The sequence below is a fragment of the Vulpes vulpes genome, chromosome 1 (genome assembly GCF_048418805.1).
Source record: "Vulpes vulpes isolate BD-2025 chromosome 1, VulVul3, whole genome shotgun sequence".
NCBI classification, from domain to species: Eukaryota; Metazoa; Chordata; class Mammalia; order Carnivora; family Canidae; genus Vulpes; species Vulpes vulpes.
In genome coordinates this window covers 121542065-121567880 of record NC_132780.1, presented here as the reverse complement: position 1 = coordinate 121567880, position 25816 = coordinate 121542065, and the positions used below count along the sequence as shown (strand labels likewise).

The window sequence follows — 25816 nt, the reverse complement described above, 5'->3', positions numbered from 1 at the left end:
TTCTGCATTCTGGATCATGTACTCTTATCTGCCTTCCAGTTAATTAAGAATCTCTTCAACCATGTCTAATCTGTTTTTTAATATATCCATTAAGCTTTTCACCTTTGTAACTGTAATTTTTTATTTCTAAATATTCCTTTTGGTTCTTTTTCAAATGTCAAAATTTTTCACAATATCTTGATTTTTCATTATTTACTTTTTCATTATTTACTCTTTATTTTAATCATTTTTAATATACTATTTTATGGTTTCTTTTGGATTGTTTTATTTATTTATTTATTTATTTATTTATTTATTTATTGAGTAAATGGTAGATATTCTACTTGCTGTTTGTGCTGACTGTACCTCATGGAAATGTATCTCTTTGTATGGTTTATAATTCTTTGAAGATGATTACATCTTCAGCAGGATTTTTTTCCTCTTCCCTATGGAAGATCTGTATGCTGTGTTGTGAAAGTGCAGTACCCTTTCATTTCTGTTGCTTCCAGAGCCCTAGGGATTTCAGTGGTACTTGAAATTTCAAAGCTAGGAATTTCCATGCTATCTAGATAATGTATACTCTCCAAATATCTAATTACAGTACGGGCCTGTGGTTTCCATTTTTTGTAGACTCTTTATTCTGTACCATTCTTACCTGAGGTTCCAGTGGATAGTGGATAGTGGATCTGTCACTGACTGGGCAACTCACCAAGGGTCCAGATTTCATGAAGGGAGCTATAGTCTAGTCTTTGTCACTCCTCCATATATATTCTTGCCTTTAAAGCCGGAAAACAGATCTCCATTCCTGAATGGATACTAAAGCTGGAGGGTCTGGCCCCTGAAGCTATCTCTGACTCTGGATCAGTTCTTACTTCTTACTCTGTTTTTTTTTTTGTGTGTTTTTTTTTTTTTTTCTTACTCTGTTTTTAAGTTCTTCGTTTCAGTTATTATTTCTTCTGAAGGTAATTTCTTCTATTTGCTTTTAAAAGATTTTAGCATCTGAGGATTTCCCTTTGATTTTCTTGAGTTTACCCTCTTTATTTTTAAAAAATACTTTTGTAGCATTTCAGTGAATTTGAAGTCAGAATGTCTATGAATGTCTACGTCATTTCCATCTGCCACATTCTCAAATTCTTAGATGTAGAAGAAAAACAAATACTAGAGAATGAGTTCAGTTGGCAACTTGCCAATAGCAAGTTCTGGAAAAAATTTCCTTTTGGACTTTTCTAAATCCCTTTCTGTGAGAGGGCATAACATTAAAAAGAAGAGAGACAAGAACAGATATTTCTCCAAAGAAGACATACAAATGGCCAACAGATACATGAAAAATGCTCAACATCACTCAGCATCAGGGAAATCCAAATCAAAACCACAATGAGATACCACCTCATACCAATCAGAAGGGCTAAAATTAACAGGTTGGGAAACAACAGATGTTGACGAGAATGTGGAGAAAGAGGAACCCTCTTACACTGTTGGTGAGAATGCAAACTGGAGCAGCCACTCTGGAAAACAGTATGGAGGTTCCTCAGAGAGTTAAAAATAGAGCTATCCTACAACCCAGCAATTGTATTACTGGGTTTTTATCCAAAGGATACAAACACAGTGATTGAAGGGGCACATACACCCCAATGTTTATAGCAGCAATAGCCACCAAAGCCAAACTATGGAAAGAGCCCAGGTATCTATCGATACATGAATGGATAAAGAAGATGTGGTGTGTATATATATATATATATATATATATATATATATATATATATATATATATATATGTGTGTGTGTGTGTATACACACACACACACAATAGAATATTACTCGACCATCAAAAAGAATGAAATCTTGTCATTTGCAATGACACGGATGGACCTAAAGGGTATTATGCTAAGCGAAATAAGTTGGTCAGAGAAAGAGAGATCCCATATGACTTTACTCATATGTGGAATTTAAGAAACAAAAAAGATGGGACGCCTGTGTGGTTCAGCGGTTAAGCAAGCGCCTGCCTTCAGCCCAGGGTGTGATCCTGGCGTCCTGGGATCAAGTCCCACATCAGGCTCCCTGCATGGAGCCTGCTTCCCTCTCTGCCTATGTCTCTGCCTCTCTGTGTGTGTGTGTCTCTCATGAATAAATAAATAAAAATCTTTAAAAAAAATGAAAAATGAACATAGAGGAAGCAAAGGAAAATAAAGCATGAAAAAGAGGAAGGCAAACAATAAGAGGCACTGAACTCTAGGAAACAGGTTGCTGGAGGGGAAATGGGTAGGGGAAAGAGATAATTGGGTGATGGGCATTAAGGAGGGTAATTGATGTAATGAGCAATGAGGGTTATATTCAACTGATGGATCACTAAATTCTACCCTGGCAACTAATAATATAGTATATGTTAAGTGAATTGAGTTTAAATAAAGAATTTTTAAAAAATTAAACTTCTACTTTCTGGGTCAGTGACCACTCAAGAGTGACCTTAGACTAATCAGTCTCTGAACTTTAGTATACCTGCTTTAGCTAGCCTACAGGTTTGTGGGTGGTGTTTACTGTGACTAATTTTACCAGAATGAGCGTGGTACTAATTAACTCCTATAAAGCCAGGCTGCCTGAATTGCGTTGTCAATGAATGAGGCATGGAGGTGAAAGTTACTTTGCTTTTATTACTCTTCACTGTATCTTGGGCTGGTTGGTCTGTCTTCCATCTTTGAGAAGAATGCATTTCTTGAATGACAACATAAGTAAAAGGCATTTTAAAATGATAATCTTAAGTAAAGTTGTCATAGACGTAAATTGTTTTGACTATTGTCATAATAAAGGGAACAGTTCTTTCCTCTAGCAAGAATGATTAAATATGATAAAACCATTACCTAAATAGCTTGGAAGAACACTTTCTCCTGTAGCAGCTTTACATTGCAGTTCCAGCTTCTGTGTTATTGAAAGCTGAGGGAGGGTATCTCCAGAATCCTTGTAGATCCATGAATACATCCTCTTCAAAAACTGTTTGAAAGAATTTTCCCTTTTAGCTCATTTCACATCTAACAGCCAACTAAAAATAGAGATGATAACAGTGATAATGTAATTGTTTAATTTCACGTACTGGGGGAAACTAATGAGCTTAATGTATGCACTCAGTAATTACTAACATTTTGGATTTAGTATGCGGTAGAGAGGTGTTCATACTGAATTGAAGGAAAAAAGAAAAGGTTTTTTTTGCAGTATTTTTCATTCATTACTGTCTTCTAATTTTGTTGCCCCAAGTCTAATGTGACTAATATAAATGCATGGCTACTCCTACTTATGAAAACAAGACTTACAGAATTTAATCTTTTCACAAATTATAAAAAAGGAAATTGACTTGTCATTTCTAGTTCACTTTAATGGGATTTTTAACTCTAATTTACACATTGCACACAATCAATATTTATTGACTTCTTCTTTGGGCAGCATAATGTGCAAACACTGGGGAGAAATTTAAAAAGCAAAGACAATCTCTATCCTTGCTAAAAATGTGAAGTAGGATCTAGTAGGTGAGATAAGTTTTATATATGTGAATGATTTTAGAAATGATAATAATAATAATGGAAGATGGCTAATATTTCCCAGTGCTTACTTTGCCTAGGCACCAATTACATACTAATTCTTGTAATTCCCATAACAACCCTTCGAGGGAAGTACTATTAGTGCCCCTATTTGATACCTGAAGCAGTGGAAGCACAGAGGTGTTAAATGTCTTGTTCAAGGTCACATTGCTAGTAAATGATGGGATTGGGATTCAAATCCAGGCAACCTGGTTCAAGAGCCTATGCTCTTGAGTACTACTCTGTCCTGCTTCTTGTTCCAAAAGAGTATTAAGAAAAAACTATTCTACTGCTATTAAATACAGTAACCACTAGACTAATGTGGCAATTTACATTTAAAATAACTGAAATGAAAAATTTAGTTCCTAAAAAAAAAAAAAAAAAAAAGAAAAATTTAGTTCCTAAGTTGAACTAACGACATTTAAACTGCCCAACAATCACAGTTTGCCATACTGGACACTTCTATCATTATGGAATGTTCTGTGACAGCACTGATAGAGAATATACGTGTTACAGCAGTTCAAGAGAAAAAGTGAGGTGTTTATAAAGAATGGAAAATTATATTGGGTGTTAACGACTCAATGGACTATTTCTTCAAGAACAGGAATATACAGTATCAGCAAAGGGGAAATAAAGGATAATAAATTCAGTTCTGGACATGGTGAAGCTATCGAACTGGCACTGTCCAGAAGGCATTCAGAGATGACATAGAGAAGCTCAAGAGAGAATTCTGAGTTGGAATCATCTGCATGGAAATAATCCCAGATCATGAGAGTTGATGAATTTTTCCAAAAAGCAAATTTAGAAAGAGGAGAGCTGAGGGAAAACCTTGGGGTAGATTTGGAGAGTTGCAGATGAAAAGAGGGGTCAGAGAAAGATTGATCAATGAGGTAAGAGGATAACCAAGATGATGAACTACCACAAGAGCAAAGGGAGATGAGAATTTTATGAAGGAGGGATTGAGTTTTGATATGAAATACTGTAGATGTATAAGGATTGAGAGAGAAAAAAATGGTGGTGATGAAGTCATTGCTGACCTTTGAAAGTGCAATGGAACGTTAGTGGCAGACACCAAATGATGCAGGTAGGCGGAGAGGAAATAGAGACAAGTTTTAATCAATCTTGCACAGTTTAGAGGCTAGATAAAGGAGTGAATGGGTACAGAATACAAGGGAAAAGTTGCTTTTTTGGTAATAGGCGACATGAGCTTGGCTAGAGCAGCATAAGATTACTGGAAAGGAAGAGACCGTTAGCAGTAACCTTTCTATTCATTCATCTGTTCATTTAGTACATATATTGCATACCTCCTGGGTATCAGACACTGCAAGGAATTGGAAGTATAGCAGCAAATTAGAAAAGTGCAATTCCCACTCCCCTAGTGTACTCTCCTAGTTGCTCTTTTTATCCTTCCCCCTTTTCTCCCAACTCTCTCCTAAAACCTCTTGCCTTCTGTTTCTCTTTAGTAACTTTGCAGGCATACATAGTAAACCACATTATTAGAGAGCATTTACAGCATCCAGTGTTTTTAATGTGCATCATTTTCTTTACTAAATTTCTGCTTTTTATTTTGGGGAGGGGTACAGTATATTGATGGTATGTGACAATGTAGGGCTTCCCAGGCCTCTCCTCTTCTTTAGAGGGTCTGGAATGGAAACTGTGTAGAAGTCAGGAGATTCTCAGTGTGTTGGTGGATGAGTTGGGGCAAGGACTCTCCAGCAGCTGAGGGCCTCTCTCTTCCTGCTGGGGCTAGTGGTCCAGGGAGCTCTTACTCATTGCAGGACATGTGGACCATAAGGTCCACTACCCCATTGGCATGGTGGCCAAATTCATTTTCATACCAGGAAGTAAGCTTGCCAAAGTGGTCACTGAGGGCAGTGCCAGCCTCAGCATCGATGATGGAAGAGTGGATGTCACTGTTAAAGTCACAGGAGACAGCCATCCTCAGTGCAGCCCAAGATGCTCCTTGCTTCACCACCTACTTGATGTTATTGTATTTGACAGCTTTTTCCAGGTGGCCGGTCAGACCCATGACTGACACGCTGAGGGTGGGGACATGGAAGGCCATGCCACTGAGCTTCTCCTCATCTCAGGGAAAACCTTGCCTATTAGACTGGCGGTGCCAGTAGAAGTAGGGATGATGGCCCTTGGCCGTCATGTCACAGCTTCTTAGAGGAGCTGTCCATCATCTTCTAGGTAGCAATGATGGCATGGACTGTGGTCATGAGTTCCTCCATGATGCCAGAGTTGTCATGGATGATCTTGGCCAGAGGGGCCAAGCAGTTGGTGGTTCAGAGGCATTGCTGACAAACTTGAGGGAGTTGCCATACGTCTCTTGGTTCGTGACCATTACAAGTTTGGGGGCATCAGCAGAAAGGGCAGAGATGATGACCCTCTTGGCCCTACCCTTCAAGTGAGCCACAGACTTCTCCGTGGTGGTGAAGACCCAGTGGATGCCACGACATACTCAGCACTAGTATCATCCCATTTAATGTTGGTGGGATCTCACCCCTTGAAGATGAAAATAGGCTTCCTATTGATACAAATTTCCCTTTCTCAGCCTTGACTGTGCTGTTGAATTTGCCATGAGTGGAATCATACTGAAACCTGTAGACCATGTAGTTGAAGTCAATGAAGGGGTCACTGATGGTGACAGTTATCCACTTTGCCAAAGTTAAAAGCAGCCCTGGTGACCAGGTGCCCAATATGGCCAAATCTGTTTACTCCAGTTTTCACCATTGCATCTCAGGGTCCTGGTTGTCACTACACCAGAAGGGGTGGCTGTCTGTCAATTGGGTAAGAGCAGAGAGCCTCTTTCTGCTTTTTAAAAGTTACAAATAATAAGTAAACTCTTCAAATGAGGCAAAACCTTTTGTACTCAGTCTTGATTTAGTTTCCAATAAAAAAATCACGAGGTGAGTAAATGAGAAGTACCAAAGTAATAGCAGCATTGAGAAGTATGGTTCCTTTTCCCACTTAATGATCAGCACATACTTTTGCTACCTATTGAGAAAATCCTTCCTTGTATAGCTGTCAATCTGTAATGACTTTAAGTATATCAGATCCTTGATGACCTGATTTAAATATAAAACATATTTCTTATAATTTGCCATAACTGTCCCATCATGTTGGGCTGTTAGCATAGCACCAGCTTACCACTTACTATGTCCAAAGCAATACTTGTTGTAATGTCAAGCTTTCCCTTCGATCATTCACCCATATAAAAGATATAATATCATAGCTACAAGCTATAAGCTACTGGTTGAAAGTTCTTAGACTCATTCCATTTGAAATAAGTAAAGCTAAATATTGATTGAGCAAATTGGAAAGGAAGAAGGGCACCTTCTCTTGTAACTCTGCAAGGAGACGTGAAAAGAATTGATTAGGGAAGATATTTTGTGGTAGAGAAGAATATAGTTGAGGAGGTCAATGTGGCTTGGGAGTATACGTAGCCTAAGGGAGCTGGCTAACGGACTTAGTACATTGCAAGACTAAGAGGGCATGCTACCTGGTGTATTACATGGTGGCTATTCTTAGAAGAGTCACTAAAATATTTTTGGGGAGGCAAAATTAAACGTTTGAAATAATTTTAGAGAAAAAAGGTGATGTACTGCATTGGTTGCCAAACTTAATTATGTTACAGAATCACCTAGGGAGCTTTCTTTAAAAATACAGATTTTTGAGTTTCACCCCAGAAGCTTCAGGAGTGGTCTAAGAATCTGTAATATTTTATTTATTAAATCAAAAATTCAACTTGAATCTGTATTTTTTAACAAGCTTTCTATTGGTTCTGTTTTCATTTGTTCTCAGAACTGTACTTGAGAAGCACTGGAATTCAGTAAAATAATAAGCTTAATGTAATAAAACCTTGGAAGATGAAGTATCCTGAATTTATTCACTGATTTAAACAAACATATATAAGCATCTAATATGTGCTAGGTATTATGCTCTTTTCTAGGTCTACCAATACGAATAATGCGCAGCCCCTTGCCTTATGCTTACAATCTAATAGAATATACATCAGCAGATAAATAAAACAATATGGTTAGCGAAATAATAGATGGATCTTAACGTCTTATCAAGGTGCGATGGGAGCAAATAGTAGTACCTAACTGGCTCTGGTTGGTTTGGGGCAGGGAAGGGAGGCAGAGTCAAGAAGGCTTCACTAAAGTGACTAAGGTTTTCAATAGCAGATAACTGACTCCTTATTAATCATTTCAGTGGCTTTGCTTAGAAATCATTATAAGATATAAATTTCCCTGCTTTTTCAAACAAAACTCCTATAGTTTAACTTTTTTATTGATGACTTGGCATGATCACATCTTATCTTAATCGGTTATTTTGCCATATAACAAAATAGTGATACCTTTATCATAGTATACAGGAGAAACTTTTCATTGTCCACAAGGGTCCCAACTGCTATGACTTTGCTGTTCTCATTTTTCTGTCCTATCCTCTTTGTCGTCAGTCTAATAATTGTCTTCTCTTGTCAGTGTGGCTGTCTGTAGAGTATCTTACTTAAATTTTTCCTTAGACAAAAGTATTTGGACAAAAAAAACTGAGTGAGTAAAAAGTGTGAAGTATTCTGTTAAGTGTAATATGTGAATTTTAGTACATTTTCTGATATCTATTTTAACTTATCTGCTATCTTTTATTATTTCAAAGACACTAAATACATGATGCAACTTCATTGTATAGATAGGTAAAGAAATTGAGGGTCAAAGATAATGGCGATCAAGAATTTAGTTTAGGTCTCCTGATAACCAAAGTAGTTCTATTTTATAAAATTCAGCAGTTCTTAACTAGGGGTTATAGCAGAATCATTTGGAGAATTGTTCAAATTACACATGCCCAGAACTAAACCCAAAGGTCCTAATTCAGTAAGTCTGGCTTATATATTTCTTTTTGTTCTCTAAGGATTTTTTTCTCTCTCTCTCTTTTTCATCTTTACTGAGGTATAATAAATAAAATTATAAGATATTTAAAGCGTATATCATGACTATTTATTTATTTTAAAAGATTTTATTTATTCATGAGAGAGAGAGAGGGAGAGAGAGAGAGGCAGAGACACAGGCAGAGGGAGAAGCAGGCTCCATGCAGGGAGCCCGATGTAGGACTCCATCCCAGGTCTCCAGGATCATGCCCTGGGCTGAAGCCAGACGCTAAACCACTGAGCCACCCAGGCTGCCCTATCATGACAATTTAATATAAGTTGTGAAAAGATTCCTCTTATCCAAATAATTAACAAATCCATCACTTCACATTTATTTATTTATTCAGTGGGAACATTTAAGTTCTACTTTCTTAGTATATTTCAAATACACAATACAAAGTTATCAATTATGGTTAGAATGTTATGAATTAGATCCTAAGATTATTCATCTTATAACTGAGACCTTTTTACCAACCTTTACCATCCCCAACTTCTGGCACTTTTCTACTCTGCTTCCATGAGTTTGACTTTTTATTTAGATTCCACATGTAAGTGGTACTATGCACTATTTGTCTTTGTCTGGCTTTTTTCACTTAGCATAATTCGCTCAGGGTTCATCCATGTGTTTGCAAACAGCAGGATCCTTTTCACATGGCTGAACAACATTCCTCTGTGTGTGTGTGTGTGTGTGTGTGTGTGTAAGTGTTTACGGCACATCTTTATCATTCATTCATAGACTGACTGGCACTTAAGTTGTTTCCTTATCTTGGCTATTGTGCAATGAACAGGAGAGTGTAGATAGCTCTTCAGTATCCTGTTTTCATTTCTTTTGGATAAATCCCCAGAAGTGCAATTGCTGGATTGTGTGGTAGTTTTATTTTTAATTTTTTGAGGAACCTCCATATTGTTTTCCATAGTGGCTGTACCAATTCATATTCCTGCCAGCAGTGTGCAGAGTATTTTTTCCTTCACATCCTTTTCAACACTTGTTATCTCTTGTCTTTTTTTTTTATGAGAGCCATTCTAACAAGTGTGGTGTGATACCTCATAGTAGTTTTGATTTGCATTTCCCTGATTAGTGATGTTGAGCACTTTTTCATGTACTTGTTGGCCATTTGTATGTCTTTTTTTCAAAAAAAAAAAAAAATGCCTGTTTGGTTCCTTTGCTCATTTTCAAGTCAAATTGCTTGGGTTTTTGCTATTTAGTCATGTGAGTTCTTACATACTGGGATATTAACCCCCATCAAATATATAATTTACAAATATTTTCTCCCATTCCATAGATTGTCTTTTCATTTTGTTGATAATTTCCTTTACTGTGTAGAAGCTCTTTCATTTGATGTAGTCTCACTTGCTTATCTTTGCTTTTGTAGGCATGTATATTTAAAAAAAAAATTCTTGGGATATCTAGGTTGCTCAGTTGGTTAAGCATCTCCCTTTGGCCTGGGTCCTGATCGGGGTCCTGGGATTAAGTCCCACATTGGGCTCCCTGCTCTGCAAGGAAGTCTGTTTCTCCCTCTCCCCCTGCTCATATGTTCTCTGTCGCTCGCTCACTCTCAAATAAATAAATAAAATCTTAAAAAAAAATTCTTGAAAGATTCTGATTTATACCTCTCAACCACCATGCTGTAATCTGGCTCTTAGGTATCTCTTAGATATATTCTAATAGATATGATTGCCATATATCAGAATCTGTTTCTGAATAGTTATGTAGTACAGTCAATAAATGTCTATAGAATCTAGACTACAAGAAAAAGAGAGATTTGAGTTTACTCTGAATTAAAAACTGTTGCTAAAGTGTTTTGAGCAGAAGAGGATATGATCTAACTTGCATTTTAAAAGGATCACTCTAGTTACTGTATGGAAAATAAATGGAGTGGGGGGTGTGAAAGAGGGAGAAGTAAGCAGGCAAGGCTGTAGTAGGGATCATTCAGGACATGATTACATTAATTCAGGCAAAGAGATGAATAGAGGCTTTGATCTGGATGTTAATAATGGAAATGATGAGAAATGAACCAATTTTGGATATATTCGTAAGGCAAAAACAACAAGATTTGCTGACAAATCAGATATGTCATATGAAAGGAGTTGAGGATCACTCGTAAGTGTTTGGCCCTTTAAGTAACTAGGATAGAATTGCCTTTTACTGGGAGAATAGGCTAAAAGGGAAGATCAGGAAATTATTTTTAAATTGTAGTCTGGTGGATATGGTAGCCTAAAGTTCAAGGGACTAGTTGATGGATTATAAATTCGAAATTCATCCTAATAATGACATTTAAAATCATAAGATTAGATGAAGTTGTCAAGAGAGCCAGTATTAATAAAGAAAAGAGATCCAAGAACTAAATGTTGGGACACTTCAACAATTAGAGGTCAAGAGAGGCAAAGACAACTGAAATGGAGACTGAAAAGGATTAGCCAGTGAAATGGAAAGAAAACCAGAAGAGTGTGATAACCTGGAAGCTAAGTGAAAAAAGTACTATAAGGCAGAGATGTATTTAGTTGTATCAGATGGGAGAGTAAGATGAAAACTACTCATTGATCATTGGATTTAGCAATATGGAAGCCACCATTAGTGATCTTGATAAGGAATATTTCAGTGGATGATTGGGGCACAAGTATAATAGGAATGAGATCAAAAGAGAATGTAAGGAAAAGAATTAGAGGCTGTCGAGAATAAACAACTCTCTGGAAGACTTTTGCTGTAAAAAGGAATAGAGAAGTGGTGTGGTAGCTGAAAGAGGACATGAGTTCAAGAGAAGGTTATTTTAAGATGGGAAAAATTATGGCATGTTTGTATGCTGTTGGGAATTGGGGGCGGGAGAGTTGATGTAAAAAGGAAGAATTGATAGAGCTTCACCTTTGATAAGAAAGAGGAGATAGGATCTCATGCATAAGAAGGGACTTTGGCCATGGGGATACAGAGAGTTTATCTGTAATGACTGGAGGGAAAGCAGATTATATGGACACAGATGCAGGGTGGTAGATAGACATGAAAAGCAGGATGTAGAAATTCTTTTTTTTTTTTAATTTTTTTTTTAATTTTTATTTATTTATGATAGTCACAGAGAGAGAGAGAGAGAGAGAGGCAGAGACACAGGCAGAGGGAGAAGCAGGCTCCATGCACCGGGAGCCCGACGTGGGATTCGATCCCAGGTCTCCAGGATCGGATCGCGCCCTGGGCCAAAGGCAGGCGCCAAACCGCTGCGCCACCCAGGGATCCCTAGAAATTCTTTTCTGATTGCTTCTGTCTCCAAAAGCAAGGTTCTTAGCTGTTATCTTAATTTTTATCCTTCTTAAAGGTAGGGAAGAAATTAGAAATTTGAAAAAGAAGAGAAAATATGAAGTGGTTATCTAGGAGAGGAAAAGAGGAAATGGCCTACGAAACTGATTAAAGTTCAGCTCCAAAGGTAGACTTGAATTTAAAATTAATCCAGGCAGGGGCACCTGGATGGCTCAGTGCTTTGAGTGTCTGCCTTTGGCTCAGATCATGATCTTTGGGTCCTGGGATCAGGTCCTTCTACCTTGGCCTATGTCTCTGCCTTTTTCTCTGTGTCTTCAATGAATAAATAAATAAAATCTTTAAGAAAATAAAATTAATCTAGTCAGCTTGAATGTGTTTTTTTGTGAGCTTCTCATCCAGTTAGCTGGCTTACAGACATGGAATTGGGGAAAAAGGTAGATATAGTCAAGATTGGAATTTTGTCTGATGAATACAATGTGAAAGAGGGGCAAAGGAGTGACTAAATTGATGAATCACGGAATTTATACTTAGGAAGGAAGTGAGAATTTGGAAGTGGAAGGGGAGCTATAAATAGTGGTAGGATTATTATGAGAACTAGAGTATTGAAGGAAGGAAGCTTGAAAGACAGGAGGCGATCAGAGTCAAGTGGTATTGGAATGATGAAAAAGTCATGCAGATATGGAATGTCCAGTGTTCTAAACTAGTATGAGGGTGCTACCAGTGCTCTTAGTGGCTATAATAATTATTTGATGGATTAATTTGTCAGGTTCATGACTACAAAGAAGGAACCCCAGAAGAGAAGACCTACTATATAGAATTATGGGATGTTGGAGGCTCTGTGGGCAGTGCCAGCAGTGTGAAGAGCACAAGAGCAGTGTTCTACAACTCTGTAAATGGTAAAACATTTTTATTTCTAACATATATTAATGACCTAGGAGTATAAATAATCTGACATAGAATGCTGTGGGTTCCTAGATAGGTCTTATTTTAAGAAAGATCTGATACACTCCCAACTCTTAATTTATATCTGCATATCACATTTGAATTCCTGTTTGTAGATTCTAACCAGGTAACTCAGAACATTATTTCCTTTGTTTGTATTGATATCATTGTCGTAAACTAAATAAATAAAATTTTATTTTGGGTACTTGACATAAAATTTAGAACTTTCTTGGGGTGCCTGGTGACTCAGTGGTTGAACTTTGGCTGAGGACGTGATCCTGGGGTCCTGGGATTGAGTCCTGCATCAGGCTTCCCGCAGGGAGCCTGCTTCTCTCTCTGCCTATGTCTCTGCCTTTCTCTCTGTGTCTCCCATGAATAAATAAATAAAATCTTAAAAAAAAAAAAAAAAAAAAAACACAGAACTTTCTAAACACTGTCCCCTGGGAGTGCCATGTTTCCAGTCAATGGAGTAGGTCCAGTAGAACCATTAGGAGTCCCATAGTCTAAGCCAATGTCGCAGAAATATTAGGGATTTCTTTCATCTAGTCCTTGGAAGGAATCCTATGTAATTATAAAGAGCTGCCTAAGAGTGTGTTTAAGGATGCAGATAGTTAAATAAGTGGAACACTCTTCCAGATGGAGGTATATAATGGAGGACATAATTGGAATTCATAAGGTACCTATTGTGTCAAGGGACTAAACCACTGGCTATGGTTTACCTATGGAGGGTTTTTTTGTCTTCTGCCCCCTTTTTAGTTCATTTTTATTTATTTATTTATTCATTCATTCATTCATTCATTCATTCATTTTTAAAAGCTTTTTTTACTGTGAAATATGATTTCAACTTGTCCCTGATTGATGTCCAAGATTTTACACATCACCCTTTTCCTTCTGGTAGATGCTTAGCTCTTAATTGCACCTCATTTATACTGCTTAGATCATACTATCAGGTAAACATTGTAATTGGTATCTTCTTTATTCCTTATATTCCTCTTTCCATATCTTATCTTCCCATATCATATTGTGTTGTGTATACAAAAAGAAGTAGAGAAGGTACTTGCCATTGGATACATACTATAAAATACAGGATGAGTTATATTAGTTCATACCTGTCTCCCACTTAGCTCAGAACTCTATCTGAAGGTGTTACAATCTATTTGAAGAAACAAGACATTCATAAATGAAACAAAACACGGTTATAAGATGTTGACACAAATATATGACATTGTCATGCAAGAAAGTACATGATAAACGGCATATATTAATAGAATGTATATAAGTGAGAAAAATAGATAAGACTGGAATAGTGTTAGGTGACTTCTTAGAGAATAGGAGAGAAAGAAATGAAGCCTGGCTTTGATCTAAAATCAAGTGATAAACTTGGATTATATCAGCCAAATGACTTCTCAAAGTTGATATCAATCTGGTCTGACAAAGAGAAGTTTGGATATATAACACTTTTGCCATTTAGATCTTTTTGAGAAAGAGTTAAGATTAAAAATTAAAAAGTTAAATTTAAAAACTATAAATAAATTATTATAAAGTTAAAGACCATTTAAATCCTAGAAACTTTATGGAGTTCTGAGTTGTATATTCATTAAGTACTGAAGAAGAAAGCCATCTAAATCCATATTTATCTTTTTTTATCCCTACTATTCATTAGTGACTTGTCTCTTCCTTGAATATTATTGAAATAATTGCATTTACCCTATGTTAATTTTACAGATAAGACTGAGAAGTATTCCTATTTAAAGTTTAAATAGAAATCCCTGTTAAGAAAGACCCAGTTTTTATGTTCTTTTATCCTAACTCTGGAACATTTCCCTTGGTAGAAGCACTAAAGGTTCCTTACTCTACCTCTCATCCTTAGTTTCCTAAGAAACAGAGCATAAGGATCAGTCCATTTAAATGTGCAGCCTTTATTCTTAGCATTAACATTCTTCTCTTAATATCCTACCTTCCTCCCACTGTGATAAGACTACTCTGGCAATCCCTATAGGAGGAAACCTGTCAAGTATTTCTACCTCTTTCTAAGGTCAGAACATATTCTGATCAACTATCACACTGACTTCTTTGCTTTGAGCCCCACTATGGCCCCCCTAGCCCACAGTCTACAGACCAAGAACTCTCAGCCCAAATGAAAGTGGGACAATAAGGGAAAAGGGAGATCCTTAAGAGAGATCCCTCAAAGAATAGACTCCTCCCTAATAGCTCATCTAGGCTTTTGTAATCCTTTCACCTCTTAACCGAAAGTTTCACCCATAGTTTTTTGATATTTTTATCTGGGAAGTAAAGGAGATGAGAAAATATCTACCACAACTTTGCCTTAAAATGACTTAATTCTGCTTTCCCCCAATCTTTTACTGTCTGTTACCTGAGTTCAAATTTTGGCTCCCTCACTTACATGTGACTTCAGGCAAGTTACTCAACCTCTGAGCCTTAGTTTCTACATATGTAAAAAAGATGATTCTCATAAGACTATCAAATTAGATAACACATGTAAGGCACCACATGTAGCACATAAGTGCTGAATAGATGTTAACTATATTCTTTAATTGCAGTTGTTTATTCCTTTTTTAAATCTGTCTTGTGTCTTGTGTCCTTAATGCCTGATAGAAGCCCTTTAGGGAGTGCAGTAGAATATGGGGCAAGTGTCAGATCTCTGTTTCTCTGTTTGTCCCAGATGCCAGGGGGAACAGATTTACCTGAGCTAGCTAGAACAAGACAACTGTAACTTGCACAAATATCTGTAAAAGCCAGAGGAGCCAAATAATTTTAATTCTTCTGCCCTTCTTTTTCGAGTTGACATATCTCCCATCTGGAAGAAAGAAGAATCATCAGTTTCACATCCTCTCTTCATGGTAGAATCTAGGTAACATAGGAAAGGGTTAGGGGTTTGAAAATCTAAAGTCTTTTGACCACAAGAGCATACTCTAAATTCCACTAGGGCATTAAAACTTTTCTTCTTTTGTCTATAATATTGTAATCATTACCTGCTTTGCCGTTCTGTCTGCTATCATATCTGATTCAATTTAATTGTATTCTGAACATCATTTTGTTATTTTGCTCAGTCTCTGAAAAATCTATTTTCTACTACTCACACTTCTTGAATATCTTTTCCTACCTCTAGTGACATATATCTTTTGCTCTATTAACTAAGGTATCGAGCTTTTATAGCTAGCCATTAATTCAAAGAACTAAAAAAAAACTAGACTTTTGAGTTGATTAGGCTCAGGTGATTTATAGGAAAATATTTTGTCAGCTGAAAAATAGCAATTAAATCAAGATCTTTTTAGATTTAATAGTTTATTGAGTATAAATAATAGAGTGTGTGTAATATCTATGACAGTACTATGCACAGTGGAGAAACTGAACTTTTGTGGAAATATAATTTCTTATATACTTGAAGTACTTTCAATTCCTTTTATTGATGAGGTAGTTCTACAATTAGGACCAGACAGAGCAGGCACTCTTTAAGTGGCGAATGAGGGGGAAAAAGAAAAGACATTCTAAAAGCTTAATGACATTTTGTCAGCCCTTGTAGAATTAAAAAGTGTTATATAACTGACAGAAAATTTTGTCATTAATTATTTGTTGGAACTTGTATATGACATTTTAAATTAATTGTGTCTGAGTTTGTTAATCATACTGAAATGCTAGGTGTATTCAGCAGCCTAACTCATATACACTAAGCCTCCCTTTGCCAGTTGTGAAATGAAGAGGAATTGCTGCAGTACTGACATCATTTGCTTTGATTATTTTAGGTATTATTTTAGTACATGACTTAACAAATAAGAAGTCATCGCAAAACTTGTATCGTTGGTCATTGGAAGCTCTCAACAGGGATTTGGTGCCAACTGGAGTGTTGGTGACAAATGGGTAAGCCCAGATGACTTCACTTTTAGTGTGAAATGGTACAGCAACCATCGGAATATACCCTCCAGAATAACACTTCGTAAGATGTTTGATTTGCAAACTTTTTCTCCCAGTGTGCAGATCATCTTTTCATTCTCTTTAACAGTTGTCTCTCAAGCATTAGTTTTTTGTCACCATGGAGTCTGATTTCTCAGTTTTTTCCTTTATGTATTATTGTACTTTTGATATCACATCTGACAACTCTTTGCCTAATCTCAGATCATGTAGGTTTTCTCCTGTGTTTCTTTTAGAAATTTTGTTGTTGAAGGTTTATTTGTAGATCTGTGATCCATTTCAAGTTAGTTATATGCATGAAGTTTTGATTGAGGTTGACTTTTGTATGTGAATGTCCAGTTGTTCCAGTACTGTTTGTTAAAAATATGATCCTTTCTCCATTGAATTGCTTTTACTCCTTTGCCAAAAAATCAGTTGACCATGTTTATATCGTTCTGTTTCAAGAGACTAAATTCTGTACAATTGATTATTGTAGCAGTATAGTAAGTATAGGCAGTATGGTTGCTTCCTTTTCAAATTTGTTTAGCTATTCTAGTTCATTTGCTTTTCCATATAAATTTGAAATCAACTTGTCTATATTGACAAAAATTTGGCTTGGATTTTGATTGAATTGCATTAAGTCTGTAGATAAAATTGGGGAGAATTTTTGTTGCATCTTCCAATCCATGAACACAGTTTGACTCTCCATTTATTTTTGAAAGCAAATCCTAGATGTTGTATTATTTCATTTACATATACTTCTGTGTTTAACTTTAAATGATAAGGACATTTTAATATAACCAAAATATAGTTGTCACACTTAAAATTTAACAATAATTCTTTAATATTAAATATTATTTTAATTCCCTAAATGTCTCATAAATGTTGGTTTATATACTATATAATACTATTACTATACTATAGTAATACTATATAGATAGTGTTATATATATATTATGTATATACTGTATTATATATATATTAGATATACTATTTATACTATACTATGTAGATATATATATTATGTATATGCTATTATATATATACTATATATACTATACTATATAGATACTATATAGATAAGGTCTATTCATTGTATTTAGTTTATTAAATCTTTTTTAATCTTACATTCCCCTTCCTTTTTTTCTTTTCCCTTTTACACTCTGACAGTTTATTTGTGAAAGATGGCTTGCTTGTCCTGCGAGTTTCCTTCCCTGTAGTGAGTGTATGCTTAATTTGTTTCTCTGAATCCTAAATCTTCCCTGAGAGGATAATTAAATTAAAAAAGAAGGTCTAAAACATGCAGGGTTTTTGGTTTTTTGTTCTTGCCAAAGTATTGTGTATATAATTACAACACATGGTTGTCTATCTCTTTGTGATGTTGTCATGTTACCAGCCTTATCCATCCATGATAAAATTCCCTATTAGTTTTTCATCTATTGGATTTTAAAAAAAAAAAGGATTTTGAGATCAAATTTCAAATTGGATATAAGATTAATGAAAAAGTGAATAAAAAGGAAAGCTAAAAAGACAAGAGAACCAATTAAATATATATGGCAACATATATATGTTACATGTGTAATACATATATGTTAATATGCAACATATATATTACGTGCCATGTCTGTACGTTATGTTACATATACAGTACATATATTAATGTATGAGAGATTATACAATACCAGTGACAGAGATATATGTCTATTAAAGATCATGGTTGATAAATATATACAAAAATTTGTATGTGAGCCGGAGTTAGTGAGTGTAGGAAAAGGAAATATTCTTAAAGAGGACACTCTCAAAATTTTATTCTCTAATAGAGCAAATTTCAACTTTGGACCATGTCTCCTAATTGATATTGTCTCCTGTTGATATTGGTAAACAGAATCAGAAGCCTTGAACTCAAGCTATTATTGGCTTTGATGCAATAAATAGAATGATAATATTTTTAAGAAATGGAAGGTTTAAAAAAAATGGAGATGTTACATAGTTCAAAACACTTATGTTCCAATGCCAAACAGTAGCTGAGGCTCTGTAAGATTGTTATGAAGGGCAAAAAGATTTGGTAATTTTGCACATACCCTCTTACACACCCCTAGTTTAGATTATTCAGAGAAAGAAAAATAATGTCAAAGGAAGAAGAAAAGCTATGCTTAACTGGGTTATATTGATTGTATCATGCAATATTGATTTCCTGTCATAAGGTGTTTGCAGCCAGATTTTACTTGACTGTTGTAAATTGAGCTTATAACATGTCAGAAATCCAAATCTGTTTTATTTCTCATACATGAATAGAATTTAAATTAAATGGTCAACATTGGGCTCTAAATTCTTTTCAGTAGTAGAAGGAATACTACTCTCTCCTTTGGGTAAAAATAGGGAGGAGGAGGAGGATTGTAATAGCCACTGACCCAAGGCCCCTAACCCTAAGTGATTCATATCACCACTCTCTTCCATGGCTCTAAAAAAATTATTTGGTGCTTAATTCTTTTCTTTTACTCTTCATTTTGCATTTCAGCTGCTTCTTTTCCTTTCCATGTTTTGAATCTACCTTTCCCTGGGCTATAGCATCATCTGTGGTCGATTTTTCTGGCCGTCAGCATCCTTATTTCTCAATTTCATAAAATGATATATTTCTCTTTACTGTTTGTAGACAGAAATGTGTATGGTGGTAGGTATAGAATTTATGCATACCCCTGAAGTTTGCCATTTTTCCCTCTGACCAAAGGTTTGAGTATCATCCTAGATTCCTATGTTTTCACTCCACTGATGTTTGAATCCACTCTCTGTATCTACCTAGAAAAATTCTTGAGTTGTTAGCCTTAGAAGGCAGAGCTTTGGGACAAGTCAAGTCAGCCTGCTTTCATATACCTGGTGGGCATTCAGTTAGTCTACAGAGAGTCAAGAAAATAAAATTTGAGTAGTTAGATGAATAGCTGCAAACTCTGTAGATGGTGAGAATGGGTTGATAAATAAACAAGTAGATGGAAGAAATTGGGACAAAATAGGTTTATAGGTGGGGACCGAGCAAGAATCAGTAAAATAGTATAAGCTACTTGCATTTAAACATTAGACATCTATATCAGAAAGGTAAATTCTATTCACCTCTTCATTATTACTTATCACAGGGATTATGACCGGGAACAGTTTGCTGATAACCAAATCCCACTGTTGGTAATAGGGACTAAACTGGATCAGATTCATGAAACCAAGCGCCATGAAGTTTTAACTAGAACTGCTTTCCTGGCTGAGGATTTCAATGCAGAAGAAATTAATTTGGTATGTATTTTCACTAATGCATATTTCTGTTATCATTAGTTAAAGACTTAACAAGTCATAAATTCTCACAAAAGAAGCTTTATACTAAAATCAGGCATTTGGGTTCGGGTCCAAAATGTAGTGAAGATTGGAACCAACATAGACTGTCAGAGGAGGACAGGCAGTTCAACTTCCTAATATGCTGATGTTAGAATGTTCAAACTTTGTTCTATGAATAATATAAACATGGGCTTTTTCTTGAAAAGATATTTTAAGATCACACCAAAATCAAAATAATTAAAGTAACAAAGAAGGGTCACTGACACCTTGATTATTCTTGCTTTAGAAAAGCTTCTTAAACTACAGAATTTAACTTAAAGAGCAAATAAATAGATAAATGAGAAAACTACAGAGTGTAAACTAGGAGTGCTTCACGAGCAGTAGACAAACTTGTATGTATATAGAGCATTGAGTTTCTTCCTGAGATACATAGCTCAGTTAGAACTGGATGCTAAAAAGGATAAGAAAAGTTCTCACGTAAGCTAGATAGATTTGCCTAGAGAAAGATCTTGGCCAGTGCTTCAGTCACGGTTTATGTGTCATTATTCACAGGTAGGATTTCTGTAACATATTCAGTGCCCTGGCAATTCCAGGTGGAATTGGTAGTGGTGGTGGTAGTGGTGGTTTAATAATACTAATGACTATAATTTACTGACCACTTACTATGTGCCACACCCTGTTCTACTGCTTTATGTAATTACCTCACATGTTTGTCGTCATATCAACACTATAAGGTAGGTACTGTAAGTATTTCCATTTTAAAGATGATTAGAACCAAAGAGAGGTAACTAGACCTAGTCAGGCACTCTGACTCCAGGGTCAATGCTCTACAATTAAGTCTATTTTCCACTTAATTATTCTCCAGCCAACATTTAGAACCTTAGAGCTGAAAGAACTCTTTCTTAGAAATCATCTAGATCTCTAATTAATACCCAAAATTGACTGTAAACTCATGTTATCAATGTAGCTGTGAAAAAATTTGAATAAGTGTTCCACAGCTGGAGCTTTTTATTCATAAGATCTGACAGGAGAACGAAGACTCTGTAATTTTAATTAACGACTCAGGTAATTCTGATGCCCTTACTCTGTGAATAAACATTTGTGAACACTGGTTGGTTCAAACCAACCTCTATCCCATAACTGAATCAACTTCTGCCTGCCATTCCATTGTTTTTTACATTCTGCTTTGCAGTGGGTGGGTGCCTTATTTTTCTCACCTGCCACCATGGAATCTTCGGTGTAAATGTCCCAGCTAGTTACACTGGACCATGGTATTCCAGAGGACTCCTGTTACATAGAGTATATAATATCCTTGTTGAAGAAGTGCTGAAGTTCCTTTGTTTGAACATTATTTCCCATGGGAAATTACCACTGAATATACTTAATTTGTTCCAGTAATTACTTTCAATGTATTTTGGAATGTATCTCTTTGTAGTGCCTGTGGGTTTCTGTGACACTACCCTGATACGTATTTTTCCTATTTTTCTTGCAAAGGCAGGGCCGTCTCTTAATTGTTAATAAGATATAAAGGTACTCAAGTGATGGTACTTTGACACACGTGGTTTCCACAGAGTTCACACACAACATACTTTTGGCCTTTATCAGTGTACGGCTTCAAGAACACAGCAGAAATAAGAGGGTTTTGAGGATGCAGAGGAAGGAAAAATGAGGAGGAAAATTTGATACAAGCTTCAAAAAGAGACAGCAGTCAGGAAAAAAAAAAAAAAAAAAAGAGACAGCAGTCAGAAAGACTTTTAGCAAGTAAATATAAAGCCTCACGTAAAAATGTAAGGTGACAGTATTAGCACTAGCATCTTCGGTTACTGTATGAATTTACTTAAAACTATATATTAGAAAAAAGGAAGACTCGAATGTATATATCAGAGTCAATGAACTCCAAAGTTACCATCTTGTGCCTGAAAAACAAATTGGTTTAAATTATAAATAGGGAGACAATTGCTTATTTTTTTTTAAGTCCTATTAGGCTTATTTTGTCTAGGACAAATTTTTCTTTTTACTTCAAAATGATTATATTGAAGCATCTTCCCTACTTAATATTCCTTTCTCAAGCTTAGCTAAGCTATTTAAAGCTATTAATCTTCAGTCTTTGCCCTCAGCCATGATCAGTGGCAGATGGCTCTTTAAACTCTAAAATTCTCATCCTAAAATCATAGGGTTTCTATAGCCTACTCAACCTATAACTGGGAGCCCTTAGAATTAAGTTTCAGGAGGTTCTGCTTGTTTGCTGTTTGATTTAGTTTTTATATTTAGCACTATAGCTCGATTTGGAATCACCTCTGAAGTCTTTTGACACCGTGGTGACTATGTAATCAATATCCATTTTGTAAAACACGTCCAGCACGAGTCTATCTCAGGTTTGTCTCTTATGTGCCCCAGCTGCCATATGAATGTGTTCAGACATTATTTCAAGTACAGCAGTTTATACTGTGATGTTTCAGTTTATTTGATCCATACATGGAATTAACTTTTATTGTGTTAGGTGCTTTTGTACCTGAAAATTCAATCTGGTAGCATTTTCTTAGAATGAAAAGAAAAGGGAACTAATATTTCAGTACCTGCTATGTATGTGCATTATCTTCTTTATCTTCTTTAATTTTCACAAAAATCCTGTGGAAAAAATATTATGTTATCCTTATTTCACAAATAAGCAAGTTCAAATTTAAAGGCAGAGTAACCTAACCAATGTCACACAATCTAGAGATGTTGGGACTGATACTCAGATTCAAAACTTGGTGGCTTCAAAGACCTAACTAATTTTTCTAGTACTCTGTGATTTTTGAAAAATTTCTCATAGTCTCCTTTTTGGGTGATTTTGGAAAATTTATTCTAGTTTCCAGCCAAAATTAAAAATGTGAGCCTCGAAATGTTATATGTAGATAAAATAGGTAATATGTAGATAAAATAGGTGATTATTACAAAATTTACCGGAAAGGACTCATGTCTTAGAGATTACAAAACAGAATAAATACAACAACAGTGATTTCAGTAATTGCCCAAGGGACACAGACCATCTACAACTGGAAGACAAATACCATCTTTGTAATGGAGCCTACACAATATCCTCATAGTTTGGTCTTAGGTGGCATTTGTGGTAAAATTCAAAGTGCTCTGTCTCTGGAAATAGATAATTATTACAAGCAAAAGCTACTTAACATTAGAATTCCAGGAAAAGGATAATAAACCTTTTAAGATCTTTACTGATCATTGTGATTTACTAGTTGTCTCGTAATGTTCATCTCTTCTGGGCCCCATTTTTTTCCTATTTTTCAAAATCCTATTTAATAGTAATGCATCTATTATTTATTATTAATATTTAATGATATTTAATAATAAACTTACTCTTTATTGTTTATTATTATCAAAAATGTATCTATTATTACCTTTATGGCCTACCAGGTGGTATAATACTTTGCAATTCGATGAGTGAGAAATACCTGGCAGCAGTTGTGTGTGTTCTTTGCTCTAACTCCTTATTTCCATGATTCCTGCTGTTCATATGAACTGCACAGTACTTAATTAGATGGTGCTGGTTAATAACTAGTACTAAAAAGGGAAGTATTAACAGTTTTTAATGGCTGTTTCTGTTTTTAGGGTAGGTCACTTGATTAATGTCTTGGTTTTGTTATTAGTAAAATTAGCAATCCTGTCTTCCTTTATGAATTATTTGATGATGAATACATTGGTTCAATGTCCTCTAAAATTCAATAAATAGCCAAAAGTGACCCTATCTTCCTTTAGCACTTTCCTCTTTGCTTTGTGCATCCTAATTTGAAAATTACTTAAATATTTTAGAAGAGTATTATGCCCAACATTTGATTATAGAAATGTGCAACAGGAAAAGTAATGACTAACAAAGAGCTTATGTTTCTTAACTTTTAATCATGCATCTTATGCTTTATCTTCTAGGATTGCACAAATCCACGGTACTTAGCTGCAGGTTCTTCCAATGCTGTCAAGCTCAGTAGGTTTTTTGATAAGGTAATAGCTTCAATTAAGTTATTTTTAAACTTAATTTATATAGTATGAGAGTTAAATTCTTTGTAGAATGCTTTGTCCTTTTATTCCTTCCTCCTGAACTTGATAGCCTGAATACTTGTTTTGATCTCTCTTATCTGTTGGTATAATTGCTCAAGGCTTGCTGACGTATTTATTTTATCACCAGTGTTCTCTAAGCAAAGGATGAAAGCTACTGGATTTAAGTGAGTTATTTTAAAAGATACCTAATTTCCCTCCTTAAAACAAATTATGTTTTTCTCTTTTCCAGCTCTTTCTCTACTTATTCACATCTCCTCCACCCCCACAAAAGGCACTGAACCCAGGAGATTTTGCTTAAAGCTCTGAGTTCTTTTTGCTCTCCCAGCTATCATAGTTGTTCTCCACATAAATGTCACCTTTACTTTTAAGGTTATGTCATCTCCTTGATTCCCTTATTTTCCCTCTCAGAACACTTGCATTCCAAATATTGATTCTTGCTAGCATCATCTTATGTCCTGAACTGGAATGAAAGTATAAAATGACTCAGCATACTGGTAATTTAGGGCACTGTTTGTCTTTCCTTCACAAGGCCATGTGGCTGCATCATACACAGTATTGACCAAGTCTAAAGTGTTTGCCTAATGTTGGATTTACGTAGTAAAGTAAAAGAGAGTATATTTCTGTCTATATTACTGAAAAAGACTAATTTCTGTATTACATTTCCTTTAAGGGTACAAGAAAAACAGTGCCCTCCTCATAGCTCTTTATGATAATCATTTTTCTTTTACCCACTTAGGGATCTAATATTTGGCCCTTTTGTCCATAATGTCATAATAAGATAAGCCCCACACCCCTCCCTGTTTAATAGTAGACCCCTGGGAAATGTTTGCTTCATCTCAGAACTTCCCAACCAGAGTGGCAGATACAGTACAGGTGTGCCAAGATAGCAAGTCCCTCATTTCAAGCAGCAAGGGTTCCCCAGGCTGAGTGATCAGTAACCCCCTTCATTTGGCCCAACATGCTGTGCAAATATTAGCATTTCCTAAATGTACCATGACATGAAAAATGTTGTGAAGCAGTGCAAGGGACTGGATCTTCTTTCCATGCTATTTTCAAGCTTCAAACATAAGAACTTCCATTTAGTTTAGATCCGGGGCCCCCATCTGATACTCTCTTCTGTTGCCTGAGAGCAACAGCTTATAAATCTTTGTCTAACACAGGAAGATCCTACAATATATTGCTTAAACTTGTTAATAATTTATTAATTTGGAAATTATTGAAAGAAATAAAAAGGTACAGACTTTCAGTTATAAAATGTGTAAGTCACAGGGATGAAAAGTACAGCACAGAGAAGATGGTAATATCATAATAGCTTTATATGGTACAGATGGTAACTATACTTACTGTAGTGAGGTTTTGTCATGTAAATAATTGTCGAATTACTATGTTGTAATAACCGGAAAATAATATAATACTGTATGTCAACTATACTTCAACAAAAAATAATTTTTAAAAAATGTAGTAAGTTAGGTCCTAGAGAAACAATGGGTTATGGACTAGTGTGACCTGAGTTGTCTGGAAGACTTGATTCAAAAGAAATCAGAGCGAGCTTGGTTAGTTCCAAGAAGAGAGCAAGATTTTGTAAGAGAAAGACACTGCAAGTTGAGAGTAAGGACTTAGGAGCAAAATCGAAAAGGTAGCTTCTCTCTTCATTACCTGAATCACAGTGAAACGTATGTGGATTAGGAGGGTGGCCAGACTTCCAGACTAATGTGGTTGCCTGAAACCACAGTAGCCAGCAACTAAATTTTGCCCATTTTCTATCAGATCTTCCAGAATTTGGTATAAAGATTTCTTTTCCAAGAGGGAATCTAGCTCCTCCTCCAGACTCCCTTAAGTAGTAATTCCTCCCCCCTTTAGAATGATAGAATT

General features: G+C 35.6%; 1 protein-coding gene across 2 annotated transcripts in view; it reads left to right on the top strand.

Annotated features, from left to right (window-relative positions):
* RABL3 (RAB, member of RAS oncogene family like 3) overlaps positions 1-25816 on the top strand; it is a 37410-nt gene that overhangs the window by 7187 nt on the left and 4407 nt on the right. For both annotated transcript variants that reach the window (XM_025990135.2, XM_072724534.1), the window contains exons 3-6: positions 12486-12615; positions 16426-16540; positions 19699-19849; positions 23816-23887. In XM_025990135.2, the coding sequence (XP_025845920.1) occupies positions 12486-12615; positions 16426-16540; positions 19699-19849; positions 23816-23887 (468 nt within the window). The remainder of the gene's footprint in view (positions 1-12485; positions 12616-16425; positions 16541-19698; positions 19850-23815; positions 23888-25816) is intronic.